The sequence below is a fragment of the Camellia sinensis genome, chromosome 13 (genome assembly GCF_055761805.1).
Source record: "Camellia sinensis isolate YWXY chromosome 13, ASM5576180v1, whole genome shotgun sequence".
NCBI classification, from domain to species: domain Eukaryota; kingdom Viridiplantae; phylum Streptophyta; class Magnoliopsida; order Ericales; family Theaceae; genus Camellia; species Camellia sinensis.
In genome coordinates this window covers 145,690,367-145,706,397 of record NC_138973.1, presented here as the reverse complement: position 1 = coordinate 145,706,397, position 16,031 = coordinate 145,690,367, and the positions used below count along the sequence as shown (strand labels likewise).

General features: G+C 41.6%; 1 protein-coding gene across 1 annotated transcript; it reads right to left on the bottom strand.

Moving 5' to 3' along the window:
- Positions 1-29: 29 nt before the first annotated feature.
- LOC145805772 (uncharacterized) lies at positions 30-9,943 on the bottom strand. The gene is made up of 3 exons (XM_082900976.1): positions 9,548-9,943; positions 8,804-9,460; positions 30-122 (listed from the first exon to the last, which is right to left on the bottom strand). The coding sequence occupies exons 1-3, from the start codon at positions 9,617-9,619 to the stop codon at positions 30-32; spliced, it is 822 nt and encodes a 273-aa protein (XP_082757102.1). The 5' UTR covers positions 9,620-9,943.
- Positions 9,944-16,031: the final 6,088 nt, after the last annotated feature.

The following is a 16,031-nucleotide window of genomic DNA, read 5'->3' as shown; positions in this document are numbered from 1 at the left end:
TTCTTTTTTTCTTTTTTTTGAAAAGGTTCCTATCCTATTTGCTGTGTAGTAGTACTGCAGTACGCGTCTTGTTGTTGTTGGTAGGGTATTATTGCTCTACTTCTTTGCTTTTTCTTGGTTTCCTTATGAACAGGGTTTAAAAAGCAGCTATTCAATTATTAAAACTAATAAATTTTATTATTATTTTATAATTTATTTTAAAAAATGCATTGACATGTAATGGTTTCTTTATGATTAATGCGTGGGACTCCCAAAAAAAAAAAAATGAATGATTCTCATAACTCCCAACTGATGTGAACAAGACATTTATGTATTTTCCTTTTTTTTTTTTTTTTCTCAACTCTCGCACAGGTATCGCTTCTTTATAAAAGAAAGCAAAAGTAAGAACAAAATTTTTTTTGTTACATATCCGCAAATAATCAGCCAAACACGATGCAATGGTAGAAATGGTTCATTTTAGACGGAATTGTTGGAAGAAAGTGATAAATCAAATCCAATTGTATAATCAAATTAAAAATGATAAAATTTTATTTTTAATACAAAATAAAATAAAATAATTATTAATTCATATACCAAGTTAAGTAGTTAGGCTTCACACAATAAGATTAGACTTAAACTCGGTTTATGTTCATTTCTACTCAATGGTACTTGATGGTAATAAGGGTTAACCCTCAATTAATTTGATAAATAAGAGGTTGTAGAATTCAAATTTCTTGGTAGTTGTTAAAGTGACTCGTACCAATTATAATGATCTTAACTGGAGATGTGCATCGATTAGTTTGGTTTGAATTAAGAATTTCAATGCATTAACAACAAGTATTAAAAAAAAATTATTGATAAGTTTAGCACACATCACTATTATCAAAATATCCTTAATAAGTAGTTTAATATTTTAAAATGATACAACTTTTGATTTAAATGTTGATTTTAAATAAAATTAGTATTTTTAGAATTCTCTTATCAAAATCTATCAAACAAGATTCATGTTGACTATGAAATTCTTAAATAAAAAAAAATTCATTTGAAATTGACGTAAACAGTAACATGTTATTCTGTTTGACAATAACATATTACTCTATTTAAGATCATTATAACTAGAGTAAAATGTTACTCTAGTTAACAGCACTATTTTACTATATGTTCTAAACAGAGCATCTGAGAGGGTAATTTTTGGGAAAGATTGGGCCGAGCTGCAAGTTGAGCTTTGAAGCCCAAAACGCAGTGGACTAGGTAAAAAGGCCATACAGAATACTCCGGCCCAGAAGGGCAAAATTACTCCGGCCTTGGGAAGACAAAGCTACTTCGGCCCAAGGAGACGAAATTACTCCGGTTCAAGAAGAGATCGTTACTTCAGCCCGAGGAAGAGTAAAATTACTCCGGTCTGGAGGCAATTCACAGTTAGGCCGGTCTCAGAGTTAGTCCGGTCGCAGTATGTTCTAAGAAGGCCGGTGTCGGAATTAGTCCGGTCGTGACTTATATTGGTTAGGTCGGTCCGAACTTGTTACCTGGAAGTTTGATCTAAGCGCATCAAGGTCGAACAGGGCAGCCGAAGTAAAGAGTTGGAGGAGAAGACCGAACTAAGGATAGTTCGGCCTTCTGTGGCTCGGTATAGCCAAGTTTACTTCGGTCAAAAGGAAGTTCGGCCGTAAAGAAAACCATCCCACTTGGTTTAAGCAGTGGGGGAGGGTGTAAAAGGATAAGCATTATCCTTAAGAGATTGAATCCTAGGAGGACTCTGTATGGAGAAATACAAGTCCTACTAGGATTGTGCCATATGAAACTTATAAAAGCTCACAAGCATCACCTTGGAGGAGGTAATTGAACACAATCTTTTTGAGAGCATAAATCTTTGTCTGTTTGTCAAGCTTACTGACTTAGGCATCGGAGAGGTTTCCGGCACACACCCGCCGGCTAGCTCACGTTTGTGTTTTCAGGTGACAAAGCGACGTCGTACGGAGGAGCGTGGACTTGGTCAACAGGATTATACGAGGAGAATTATTTCCTCCCCGTACAATTGGCGCCGTTTGTGGGAATAACAGACAAGAACAAAAACCTCTTGACTAAGCTTCTCCTTTTCTCATTCAATGGCACACATTGAAGACTTGCCGCAGTCCGCCGTCGACGGACTAACTCCAGAAGGGGGCGCAAGGCGTGAAGGATTACCTGCCGTCCCTCCCATGGCGGACTTGGAGCCCCAACAACATAATTCCAGGAGGGGTGGCAGAGGAAGGCGGAATGGCAGCCCTCGTCACTCTCAAAGTCCCGACAGGCAAAGGAGGAGGATTGATCCTCAAGCCCTGGAAGATCGCGTAAAGGAACAAGATGAACTAATTCGAAGGATGGCGGCGGACATGGAGGCCTTGAAACGCCAGATGAAGACCAAAGATGTGGCGACAGGAGAGGGGCGCAAGCACAAGACGCCCCCTCGCCACTCAGAAAGTCGTAGTAGGAATACTACACCCTCTCAAGGAGAGAGCAGAAGCCTCAGGACAGGCGACACTCACTCCTTATCTTCAAGGACTCGTCACTCCAGGTCTGAGAGGACGAGATCCGAAAGATCATACACTGAAGGAAGCACGTATTGGCCTTCACATTCACACCAAACCAGATCCAGACAAACCGAGCTACCCAGGTCATCCGACTTACGAACCGTGCTAGAAGAAAAAGCACGATGCAAAGAAGATGCCAGGGCAAGGGATCCACACCGAGTTTCGGCCTTACAACGGTTGGCTCCTCGGACGCACGGAAGCGTCGAGGTTGGCAAGACTACAGACCTCGCCGTTTGTCCCAGCGATCGAAAACGCACCCTTACCATCAGGCTTCCTTCAGCCGAAGTTCAATACATATGAAGGGAAGACGGACCCGTATTCACACTTGAGCCACTTTCGCCAAGTCATGGCCGTATACAGGCGAAACGAGGCCTTAATGTGCATACTTTTCCCATCAAGTCTGGGCGACCTGGGCCTGACTTGGTTCGAAAAGCTCCCAGAGGGTAGCATAGCCTCCTGGGCCCAATTGGCAGAAGCGTTCGTAACAAGGTTTCGGACAAACACAAAAACACCGGTGGAAATAGACCAGTTACTCTCCATCGACATGGGTGAAAAAGAGACCCTCAGATCTTACAACAGTCGCTACTGGGAGACATTCAACCAAATTGGAGACTGCCCAACCAATCTAGCCATTGCGCAGTATAAAAGAGGTCTACCAGTAGGGAATAGACTAAGGGATTCAATTACAATGACGCCACCCCTCACCATGGAAGCCTTGATGGAGAGAGTGCATCAGCACATCAGGGTAGAAGAAGATGGCGCACGTTCCAAAGCCAAAACAAGTACGGCCACGGTACCAGAAAAGAAAACCTCAACAAAGGTTAATACGGTGGACCGAAGTAACAAAAACGGACGTGGCAGACGAGATAACGGAGAAGACCCAGACAAAAGATGGCTGAGAATTCGCACTGCCATAACCACGGTGTTCAAAAAACCAATATATCGGATTCTGAGCGAAATCAAGGATGAGCCTTTTGTCAAGTGGCCAGCCAAGCTTGGGGAAGCTCAGAAGAATTACGACGACAGATCACGGTGCACCTTCCACAAAGAAAAGGGGCACCGAACTGAGAATTGCACGCCCCTAAGACAACATTTAGAGAATTGGTGGCAGCAGGCCACTTGGACGAATACATTGAAGGAGGAGCGCAACCGGCCCCCCAAGATCATGACCAACCCAACAGAATGCCAAACGACGCACCACCGCAAGGCATTATCAATGTAATTCATGGAGTTTTTGAACCTGAGCGCGTATGCGAGCTTAGAGGTTCAATCAAGAAGGCTGAACACTTTAGGGAAGTATTAAGTTCCCAACCCGCCATCAAGAAGGGGAGGACAGAGGCAACAAACGTCATGTCCTTTTCGGATAAGGACTTGGAGCGAATTTACTGCCCCCATAATGATGCCCTGGTTGTCACTCTCCGAGTCAAGGATTTTGACGTCAAGCGGATTCTGATTGACCAGGGTAGTTCATGTGAGATCATGTATTACGACACATTCAAGCAACTAAAGCTGCAGGACAAAGACTTGGCACCCGCAGTTTCTCCCTTGATTGGATTCAACTCCATGCCAGAGTGGCCTGTCGGCAAAATAATCCTTCCAGTCAGAGCTGGAAGTGTATCAAAACAGGTGGAGTTCTGGGTATTGAAGGTCCCCTCCACCTACAACATCATCCTGGGCAGAACATGGCTGCATGCCATGCGTTCGGTGGCGTCATCATACCATCAGGTAATGCGGTTCCCCAATGACGCCGGTATAATTGAAGAAGTCTATGGCGATCAGATCATGTCAAAACAGTGCTTCGCCACAGCAAATGGAAGCCGAGCTGCCAAAGGATACGTTCATTCGGTGGAAGAACCAGAGAGTAATGAACTATTCGCTGACGTCGGCAAAGAAGCTGATCAGAAAGCGGTGGAAGACTTGGTGGAGGTAAAAATAGATGAGAAGAACCCGGATAAGTTCTTCTTGCTTGGCTCATCATTGTCCAGCGCTGAGAGATTAGAGGTCATGGAATTCTTGACCTCTAATATCGAAGTATTTGCCTGGACACCGTACGACATGCCAGGCATTGATCCAAACTTCATCAGTCACCAACTCAATGTCCACCCATCCGCCAGACCAGTTATTCAACGTACACGCAGATCGGCACTCCACCACGCCGAAATAGTGGCTGAAGAGGTGGGCAACCTGCTGGAGGCAGGAGCAATAAGGGAAGTGCACTACCCAAAATGGATCTCCAACACCGTCGTAGTGCCAAAAAAGAATGGTAAATGGCGCGTCTGCGTCGACTACAAAACAGTCAACAAGGCGTGCCCAAAAGATAGCTTCCCTCTACCAAGGATAGATCAACTGGTGGACTTAACGGCAGGACATAACCGACTTAGCTTTTTGGATGCATACAGAGGCTACCACCAGATCGCCATGCACGAACCAGACCAAGAGGTCACTTCCTTCACAACACCAAGGGGGTTATATTGCTACAAGGTCATGCCCTTTGGCCTAAAGAACGCAGGGGCGACATTCCAAAGGATGGTCACCAAGATGTTTGAACCATTGTTAGGCAGAACAATGGAGGCGTACATCGACGACATGGTGGTCAAAAGCAAGGATAAGAATGACCATCTGAAAGACTTAGGCGAGATGTTCCAGATCCTGAAGAAACACAAGCTACGCCTCAATGCGTCCAAATGCGCATTCGGAGTTGGATCTGGCAAATTCTTGGGCTTCCTGGTGACCAACCGAGGTATAGAAGCCGACCCCTCTCAGATCAAAGCGATCCAGGAGTTGGAGAGACCAAACTCAGTCAAAGAAGTGCAGCATCTTACTGGTATGGCGGCTGCACTCAACCGGTTCATAAGCAGATCGTCGGACAGACTACGACCGTTCTTCCAAGCTTTAAAGGCCAAGTTTGAGTGGGATGAAGAATGCGACCGAGCTCTGGAAAGCTTGAAGGAATACATGTCTTCCCCACCACTACTTGTCACTCTAGTACCTGGTGAAGAACTCTTTTTATACCTAGCAGTCTCTCAACACGCAGTCAGCGCAGTGTTGGTTCGTGCAGAAGGAATACAACACTTGCCCATCTTTTATGTCAGCAAGACATTGTTGGGAGCCGAAACAAGGTACTTACCATTGGAGAAACTAGCATTAGCATTAATGATGGCATCCAGGAAATTGGCGCACTACTTTCATGCCCACACCATAGTCGTCCTCACGGCCTTTCCATTAAAAGCTCTGTTTGAAAGGGCGAACTTCAGTGGGCGAATTTTGAAATGGGCAGTAGAGTTGGGACAATTCGATATCAAGTTCCAACCAAAGACCGCAATAAAAGCTCAATCTTTGGCAGACTTCGTCGCAGAGTTTACTCCTGGAAGTCATCATATCTGCCCAGTCGACCTGACTGACTTAACCGAACTAGGGACGGAAGTTGACGCCGGAATATCGCAACCCCTAGTGGAAGGTAGTCAATCAAACACCAAGGCAGACCACACCAAGGACAACAAGGAAGAGACGAATAAAGGCTCACCAGCAGTTCAAACAGAGGACGAAGGGCAGACAGCCAACCAGGACTTTGAAGAAAACACCCTTCTTGACCTCACGACATCATCTGATCCTTCCACTTGCTGGAAACTATTCGTTGGAGAGATGTGGAAGCTCTTTGTGGACGGAGCATCCAACCGACATGGTGCAGGGCTTGGCATAGTCCTCATCTCTCCAGACGGCCTGGTTATAGAGCAAGCAATCAACCTTGGCTTCCCAGCATCCAACAATGAAGCAGAGTATGAGGCGCTTATCGCAGGACTCAAGTCAGCACACTTCATGAAAGCAGCCGAACTAATGGTATACAGTGACTCTCTGCTGGTGGTAAACCAAATTTCGGGCGAATACGAAGCAAAGGACGACAGAATGGCCAAGTACCAAGAGTTAGTCAGAACAGAGATCAAGAAGTTTGATGTGGTAAGGATAGAACAAATTGGCAGGGAGGAAAACAGCCGAGCGGACGAGCTAGCAGGCCTGGCCTCAATGGCAGATACATCGATCCCTCATCCATTACTCATCAACTTCTTACCAAGACCAAGTATAGAAGACCCCGAAGCAGAAGAAGTATATTGCACTGAATTAGGGCCCTCTTGGATGGATCCCATCATCCTGTTCCTAAAAGACGGCATCCTCCCAGCAGAGAAAAAAGAAGCCAACAAAATAAGGGCAAAGTCGCAGCGATTTTGGCTATCTCCATCTTTGGCATTATACAAGAAGTCATTCTCTGGGCCTTACCTCAAGTGCGTTCATCCCAGCAAAGTAGAAGCCTTCCTATTCGAAATACATGAAGGGGTATGTGGAAGTCATCAAGGGGGAAGGTCGCTCGCCTACAGGGCTATTTCGCAAGGATATTGGTGGCCATATATGCAAGCAGACTCAGAAAAATATGTGAAGAAGTGTGAAAAATGCCAGAAATTCGCGCACCAAATACATCAACCAGCAAGAGAACTCCTACCTTTAACTAGCCCATGGCCTTTCGCAATGTGGGGCTTAGACATAGTAGGACCACTTCCAACAGCACCCGGAGGCAGAAAATTCTTTCTCGCAGCAACAGACTACTTCACAAAGTGGATAGAAGCAGAAGCATTGGCGTCAATCAAAGAAAAAGATGTGAAGAAGTTTGTTTGGCAAAATATTATCACTCGGTTTGGCATACCAAAAGTACTGATCTCAGACAATGGAACTCAGTTCGACGGCAGGATCTTTAGAAGCTTTTGTGAAGAGTACAAGATAGAGTTCTACAATTCCACACCGGCATATCCCCAAGCAAATGGGCAAGCAGAAGCATCAAATAAAGTCGTCTTGGATGGACTAAAGAAAAGGCTAGAGAAAGCAAAAGGCAAGTGGGCGGATGAACTTCCTCATGTTTTATGGGCCTACCGCACCACACCTCGGCGATCAACAGGAGAAACACCATTCTCCTTAGCATATGGAATGGAAGCGGTGATCCCACTAGAAGTTGGCCTCCCCACAATTCGAAGCGAAAATTTTGATCCAGACTTAAATGGAGAAGCCATAGCCTTAGAACTCAACCTTGCAGAAGAAAGAAGAGAAAGAGCATTGGTCCACATCGCCGCGTACCAACGAGAGTTAATCAAAAAATACAGCAAAAAGGTTCATCCAAGACAATTCAAAATTGGCGATTGGGTATTGCGCAAAGTAATGGGAAACACCTTGGTCCCAGGAGACGGCAAGTTAGGCCCAAATTGGGAAGGTCCTTATAAAGTGGTTGGGTTAGCCGGCAAAGGGGCATACCACCTAGAAGACAAGGATGGCAAGGCAATCCCTAGGCCATGGAATACGGCCAATCTCAAGATATTTTACTTTTAGCTTTTCTCTTTCGAACATTATGTAATTTTCTCTTCCTTCAATAAAATGAGATTCTTTTTAGCACAAATTATTCTTTGTAAAAGTTAGCTTTAGAGACTAAGTTTATTGCAAGCATTCTATTCCAAGTTAGCTGGAAAAACTAACTTCAATGGTTGGCTGGAATAAACCAACACTTGTTACTCTTCAGCCGAAGTAAGTGTGAGGCTGAAGAGTGGTTGGCTGGAATAAACCAACTCTTGTTACTCTTCAGCCGAAGTAAGTGTAAGGCTGAAGAGTGGTTGGCTGGATTAAACCAACACTTCATACTCCTCAGCCGAAGTAAGTGTAAGGCTAAAGAGTGGTTGGCTGGAATAAACCAACACTTGTTACTCTTCAGCCGAAGTAAGTGTAAGGCTGAAGAGTGGTTGGCTGGAATAAACCAACTCCTGTTTCTCTTCAGCCGAAGTAAGTGTAAGGCTGAAGAGTGGTTGGCTGGAATAAACCAACTCCTGTTTCTCTTCAGCCGAAGTAAGTGTAAGGCTGAAGAGTGGTTGGCTGGATTAAACCAACACTTAATACTCCTCAGCCGAAGTAAGTGTAAGGCTGAAGAGTGGTTGGCTGGATTAAACCAACACTTAATACTCCTCAGCCGAAGTAATTATGTCGGCTAAGGAGTGGTTGGCTGGTAAGTATAGTTTAACCAACCAAAAACCGAAATAACACTTGGAGTAATAGAAGACATTACAAAAGGCAAGCATACACACAATAACCGGAATAAGAAAAGCAAAATTTTCATTCAAAAAGAAGTCAATTACAAGGGGGCTTAGTTCGGTTACAAAGGAGAAAAAGTAAAAAAGTCAAGAGAAAAGTTCATCAATTTCAGCATCGAAAACCGCATCGGCATCAACTTGAAGACCGGTCTCCGAAGGGAGCTCATTCACACTAGGGTGAGCCACTTCGGCTACGGTTCCACTGGGAGGATCAACAGTTAGGTCTTCAGCAGTGGGCACCGACCGAACTGGCTGGTCCACATTTTCGGCCGGAGTATCTTCATCAGAGGCATCATCAGAGTCAGAGCCTTCCAAAAACTGTTGTTGCAGAGCGGCCGCGTACTCCGCCAGGGACTTCGGTATAAAATAATCTGGAGGGTTGAAGACCTCGGTCTGTTGATCTTGACCGAGCTTCTCCACTGCCGCCCTCCAGCCGCATTTGAAGAACAGCTCCTTTGCAGCGTCACATTGTTGGGCGTAAGCATCCTCAGCCCTCTTGAAACCTTGTTTCTCAGCCTCCTTCGCCTTCTCCTTCATTTCGGCGTCTTTCTTTCTTTCAAGCTTCACCAGCTCACGCAAGTACTTGTCCTTCAGCACAATGGCAGTCTTTTGTTTTTCGGCCTCGGCCGAACTAACCATTCCGGTCAAACGACCGACCTCACCTCGGAGTTCGGCCATTTCCTTTCTGGCCGACTCTAGTTCGGCCGATTTCGCCTCTGCCTCGGCCGCCGCTTGCCTTGTCACTTTCCTCAGCTCCAGTACTCTCCTGTGGGTGATTTGGTTCTTTTGAATGGCCTGACAAAGCAAACAACTTCCCTTTAACCGAAGAAAGAGTTAAAAAGAAAAAGAAACATAAACAGAAAAGCAACCGAAGTCACTAACCAGAATCATGGACTTAGTAGCAGACCGGATGGACTTCAGCTCGGTGGTTAACTGTTTTTGGTGATGTTCCATGTCTTTGGGCAGACACACGCTCTTGGCCAGGTTGATGGCCAACAGGTGGTCTTTCTCAGCAACGACCGAGTCTGTGTCTAGAATGTCCCGGTCGTTGAAGGTTAATTTCGGTGCCCAGCAGCCGATGGTTCGGTCGGAAGACTCCGGTTGGGGGCTCGGTGGTAAGCTCGGCTGAATAGGAGTTTCTTCATCAATCAAAACCCGTTCGGGTTCGGAAGTTCGGGCACGTTTGGTTCGGCGGGAAGAGGATGGCTGTTGGGAAGGAAGGGCGACAACAGCAGGCTGCGGTTGGCTGGAAGGCGCCACTTCGGGCCTAGCTGTTTCGGTGAGAAGGGCCTGACTCTACTCCTTTTCGCCATCTCTTCTTCTGCGGATAAAGGGACAAGTCTTATCTCGGGCAGAGTTGGGTCCGGTTCCGGTGCCTCTTCAAGAAGGAAGTCAGTCACCTTTGCTTTTCGTCGACCGCTGTAACGGTAGGTCGGTTCGAAATTTAGAAGCTTGGCCCAATCCCTTTCTTTAACCCGAAAAGCGGCTCGCAAGACTCCGAGGTTAGGATAGCTATACAGGGAATGGAGATGGGCAAAATCTGCAAAAAAGAGAAGTGTTAGTTCGGCTAACAGACTAAACAACCGAGATAACTTACAAAGCAGAAGACCAAAGTAAAATTACCTGGCTCTCCCATTTTCCAATTTATAGGTCGGCCAGGAATTTGAGCTTGAAAATCCTCAAAGTTCCCAGAGACCCAAAAGAAATCATCATCATTTAGATCTTTATCCGGAGTATGTTTAATTATCTTCTCTCGACGGCGACGAATTCTAAGGTAGTAGACCCACCCAGCATTCTTCGAACCGATGGAATACTGATGGAATATTTCGGCTAGGCCAAGATTTAGTCCGGTTTGATGGTTTAATGCGGCTATCCCCATTATAATACGATATGTGTTGGTGGATAGTTGGGTGGGACATAACCTAGTCTGTCTAAGAAATTCGCAAATTAACGGCTGGACAGGAAACCGTAGTCCGGTCTCTATTATGGATTGAAGGGTGAAAGGGACGAAGCCTTCATTGTCCCAGGGAGTAGCATCTTTCTTGGCCAACTCCAGTTGGACATCATCAGGAATCTGGTAGTCCTGCCTGAATTCGGCTATGCCACCAGGGGTTTCGACTAAATATCTATACTTACCCATTTGTTGTATAAATTACGGATAAGTTATTTCGGTACAAAATTTTGGCTCAGTAGCTCGGTTTAGCACACGCAGGAGTGCCTGGGCAACCTAAGTCTGCAAAGTAGAAAGCAAGGGGGTTAAGCACAGATCGTTGGACCGCGCTACAAATTATAAGCAAGATATACAAATCCTACTTCGGCTTAGTTGGCTGGTTCTACCTTGGCTCATCAGAAGGTTTCTTAGCTCGGTTTTGAGCAGTTTAGACCGGTTTAACGTCTAGGGGCAGCTTTTCTGAGTTCGGTCTAAAAAAAACTAAGAAAGCTGGTTTAGTCCCAAGGCCTAAAACGATTACAGTATAATTACTTCGGTTGAGCTCTTAGGGGCGGCTTTCTGAGTTCGGTTTGAGGACTAAGAAAGCCGGCTTAGCCCTAAAATCTTAGCTCGGTTATAGACCGAAGTACCTAGTTCGGTATGAGCAAGCTTGTTCGGTGAACTTATCTTGGCTAGAGTGGGTCAGAAGAAACTACTGATATTCCTACAAGTTCTAGTTCGGTTACGTTCTGAATCTATCCACATACATAACACAAACAGTTTCCTAGTCCGGTTGCTAGGTGATTTTGGATCTAAGACTATTTTTCTACGAAATAGTTCATACATACATAGAGTTCTACTGGTTTCTTCATAAAAAAGTACAAAAGCCAAGCAGATAGAAGGAGAAAAATGTTCACAAAAAGCATACAAAACAAAAACAGATGGAAGAACAACCAAAAAAGCAAGAAAGGGTAGGCTTACTCACCAGATTAGAGTAGAAGAAGCTAAAGGTGGAACAGTAGCAGCAACGAAAAGCACGGATTTGGAAGCAAAGAAATGAAGACAGAGAGAGAAGATAGGGAATGTGAATACAGGTGAAGGTTTTAGAAAGGAAAGGATGTTTTGTGAAATATGAGAGAGGGAAAAGGAAAGGAAGAAGCGGGAACTGTTTCAAAATCACGGAGCACGAAGACGGCGTGACAGCCGTCCTTAGCCAACCAAAACATGCCACGTGTCATAAGAATGGGAAGCGTTACAGACCTTATGATTGAAGAGACGTTTTTGACCGGACAAAACATGGCCAGGAGTAAAGTTAGCTCGGCTTAAAATTCGAGAGTTTTTAGCTCGGCTGGAGAGGCTAAAGTATTTTTTAGCTCGGCTGGAGAAGCTTAAAACGACACTAGCTCGGCCAGTGGACTGGTAATCCCAATCATGCTATGCAGATGGAATTAAGGGGCAATTGAGAGGGTAATTTTTGGGAAAGATTGGGCCGAGCTGCAAGTTGAGCTTTGAAGCCCAAAACGCAGTGGACTAGGTAAAAAGGCCATACAGAATACTCCGGCCCAGAAGGGCAAAATTACTCCGGCCTTGGGAAGACAAAGCTACTTCGGCCCAAGGAGACGAAATTACTCCGGTTCAAGAAGAGATCGTTACTTCAGCCCGAGGAAGAGTAAAATTACTCCGGTCTGGAGGCAATTCACAGTTAGGCCGGTCTCAGAGTTAGTCCGGTCGCAGTATGTTCTAAGAAGGCCGGTGTCGGAATTAGTCCGGTCGTGACTTATATTGGTTAGGTCGGTCCGAACTTGTTACCTGGAAGTTTGATCTAAGCGCATCAAGGTCGAACAGGGCAGCCGAAGTAAAGAGTTGGAGGAGAAGACCGAACTAAGGATAGTTCGGCCTTCTGTGGCTCGGTATAGCCAAGTTTACTTCGGTCAAAAGGAAGTTCGGCCGTAAAGAAAACCATCCCACTTGGTTTAAGCAGTGGGGGAGGGTGTAAAAGGATAAGCATTATCCTTAAGAGATTGAATCCTAGGAGGACTCTGTATGGAGAAATACAAGTCCTACTAGGATTGTGCCATATGAAACTTATAAAAGCTCACAAGCATCACCTTGGAGGAGGTAATTGAACACAATCTTTTTGAGAGCATAAATCTTTGTCTGTTTGTCAAGCTTACTGACTTAGGCATCGGAGAGGTTTCCGGCACACACCCGCCGGCTAGCTCACGTTTGTGTTTTCAGGTGACAAAGCGACGTCGTACGGAGGAGCGTGGACTTGGTCAACAGGATTATACGAGGAGAATTATTTCCTCCCCGTACAGCATCAATAACAAAAACAAAAACAAAAAAAAAACCTACTAAGAGGAAGAACAAGACTTACAATCACACATTGTAGTACAGGTATGCAACACTCAACAGTGACATAAACCAGTGCCCAGTTATTAGATAAAAAAAGCACAAGACTCCTTAAATGATAAACTCTGGCAGAACCACTTTATTTATTGGAAATGCAGAGTCATATGTTTTAATGTAATTGAATCCCAAATCAGCCAAGCACATGACCTGGTCAACAAAAATAACGATGAGAACTATGAGGAAAAAGAACAATAGCCATGTGAATAGGTCACTCATGCCATGTCTTTAACTTCTTTAATTTGTTCCTCAACACATGCGAGAACCTAATAAAAATTCAAAAATTGAAAATGAAGAAATGGTATAGGAACCACCAAATTGGAACGTTGTAAGTAGGAATGAAGCAACCGAAAAATTGCGGATTGCAAATCGAAGCTTGATGAGGGAAAACGGGAAGGCTTTTTTGCTATGTGATTTTACAGGTCCACTAGGATCTATACTATATATATATATATATATCAAGGGTAAGATCGTCTATAAAAAATTAAAAATAATTTTTTTTGTCCTTCTGGAAAGAAACGGGACTATTTGAGGGGGGTTTAAAAGATAAAAAATAAATATATAAATAGGACTGTCCTTTTCAGATTAAGATGTTGGGCACAAGGGGTTTTGGCCAAATTTTCCAAATTCATAATTAAATTACAAATATATTTCTCAATATGTGTTTAAAATACAAATTATTCTTTACATTATATCAATCGGTTAATTTAGCAGAAACGCCATTACTTTTCTATCCAAAATGACTATATTGCCCCTTAGTTAATAGAATTTCACATAGATAGATTTTCAACAGATAGAATCAAAATTTCAACAGATCGAAAAAAAAAAATTCAACAGATAAAAAAAGTTCAACATATAGAATAAAAAAATTTCAATAGAGAGAAGAGTAAAATTGGAAACAAAATGTTCTTAAAAAATAACAAAAAGATTTTTCAGCAAACTATTTCACGAAGTGTGGACTTGCCACCAACAAAACATATTCACTGGACCTAATGCCTTAGGCAATTGTTAGTTTGGACTTTTTAACAATTCTCTCTAAATTAAAATTAGTTAATAGGGAATGAAAGATTAAGAAATTATTTAAGAATAATAAACTATTCAAACAATTTCTTAGTTCTCACACCTAAAAATAAAATTAATCTTTACTTGAATGGAGAAATTATTTTAGAATATTAAAATACTAAATTAATTTGTTGTATGATACTTAAAACATAATTTTCCATCTTTATTTTTCTCTTTTAAACTATTTTATTAAATTAAATCTTAAAATTAATTTATCGCCTTCATTAATAACTAAATTTTTACTTTATTTTTTAATTTCTCACCTTTATTTTGTTCCATCATTATTTATGGCGAGTGTTATTATTTAAATTATCTAATTGTATTTCTTCCATATATCTAATACCTATTATAATTTTATTGATAAAATTGAGAAATCAAACTCCAATATTAATTTAAAAACACAATGAAATAGATTTCTTGACTCTATTTTTTTCCATAACAAGTTTTTGAACTTTTATAAATAAAAAATGAAGTAAAAATTCAACCATTAATGAAAGTGAGAAATAAATTTTAAGATCTAATTTAATAAAAATAGTTTAAATGAGATAATTAAGATGGAGTAATAGATTTTAAGTATCATACATAACAAATTAATTGAGTATTTTATTATTCTCAAATAATTTCTCCATTCAAGTAAAGATTAATTTTAATTTTAGATGTAAGAAATGACAAATTGTTTGAATTGTTTATTATTCTCAAATGATTTCTTGATCTTTCATTCCCCAGCAACTAATTTTAATTTAGAGAAAATTGTTGAAAAGTCCAAACTAATTTTAATAATTTTTTTCCAATTAAATTTTTTTTCAATGAATTTTTTTTCAACTAATACTAACCGATGGGATAATTGGTAATGCTACTTTAAACCTTGGGGAGGGGATTGTAATTTTTAAAATGTAAGGGGTGTCAATGTAATTTACCTAGTGAGGGCAAAATTGGTATTTAAAAAAATTAAATTGTTAGAGAGAGCAATCTGTAATGAAACTTTAAATCTCATGGAGATAATGTAATTTTCAAAAGGTGAAGGAGAACTGTAATAAATATAAATCTCAGAGATGCCAATATAATTTATCCAAGAAAAAAAAAATAGTAAGGGAAGTCAAGAGTCTGCTCTGCCTTGGCAGAGAAGAAGAAATGGGAAAGAGGGCAAGTAGATGGGGCGTAGGGGGCAACCCTTCGTGGGTTTGTCACCCACTTTAATTATTGTATTATTTAATTATCAATTGATACAAATAAATTCATAGTAATATCTTAAAATTTTATAACATAAAATATAACATGATATAATTTTTTTCACCATAAAAATATAATATTTTTGTACACAACAAAATATAATATTTTGTCCACTACAAAATATATACACATTTTCATTCACTATAAAATATATAATTTTTCTATGGTACACACCATAAATTCAACTTTCAAATATATATTATAACCATATGTAATAAATAATCAAAACTCTCAATATGGTCACTACCAATCACATAATTAAAAAGGACCAAACAGTTAAACATGAGTCATAAACAATGTCAAATTAAATTGAATCTAAGCCATGGGTCTTGAATTAAATTCTCACCCATAAGCCAAACATGGCCCAATTATATACCAAAATAGACCCAACAAATTTATCTCAAGTCATGGTCTAAACATTCAAAATTAAATAACAAAATTCTGTTATAAAGTAAATTGAACACCAATCAGTTCACGAATTTTCATAAAATAAATACTCATCATTTAATTCTGAAATTTTTATCCAACATGCTAGACTCATATGTGAACAACATATAAACATTTCATAATTTTCTGAGACTGGGAACTATTTAAAAAAAAAATACAAAACCGCACTGTTTTCATACAGAATATACACTGCACTCCAAATCTAAAAATTTACTCAATTAAATTATGCATTGACTATTTAAAAAAAAAAAATCTGGGTCATTACAGTCTAACTGAAGGCGTGGAAAG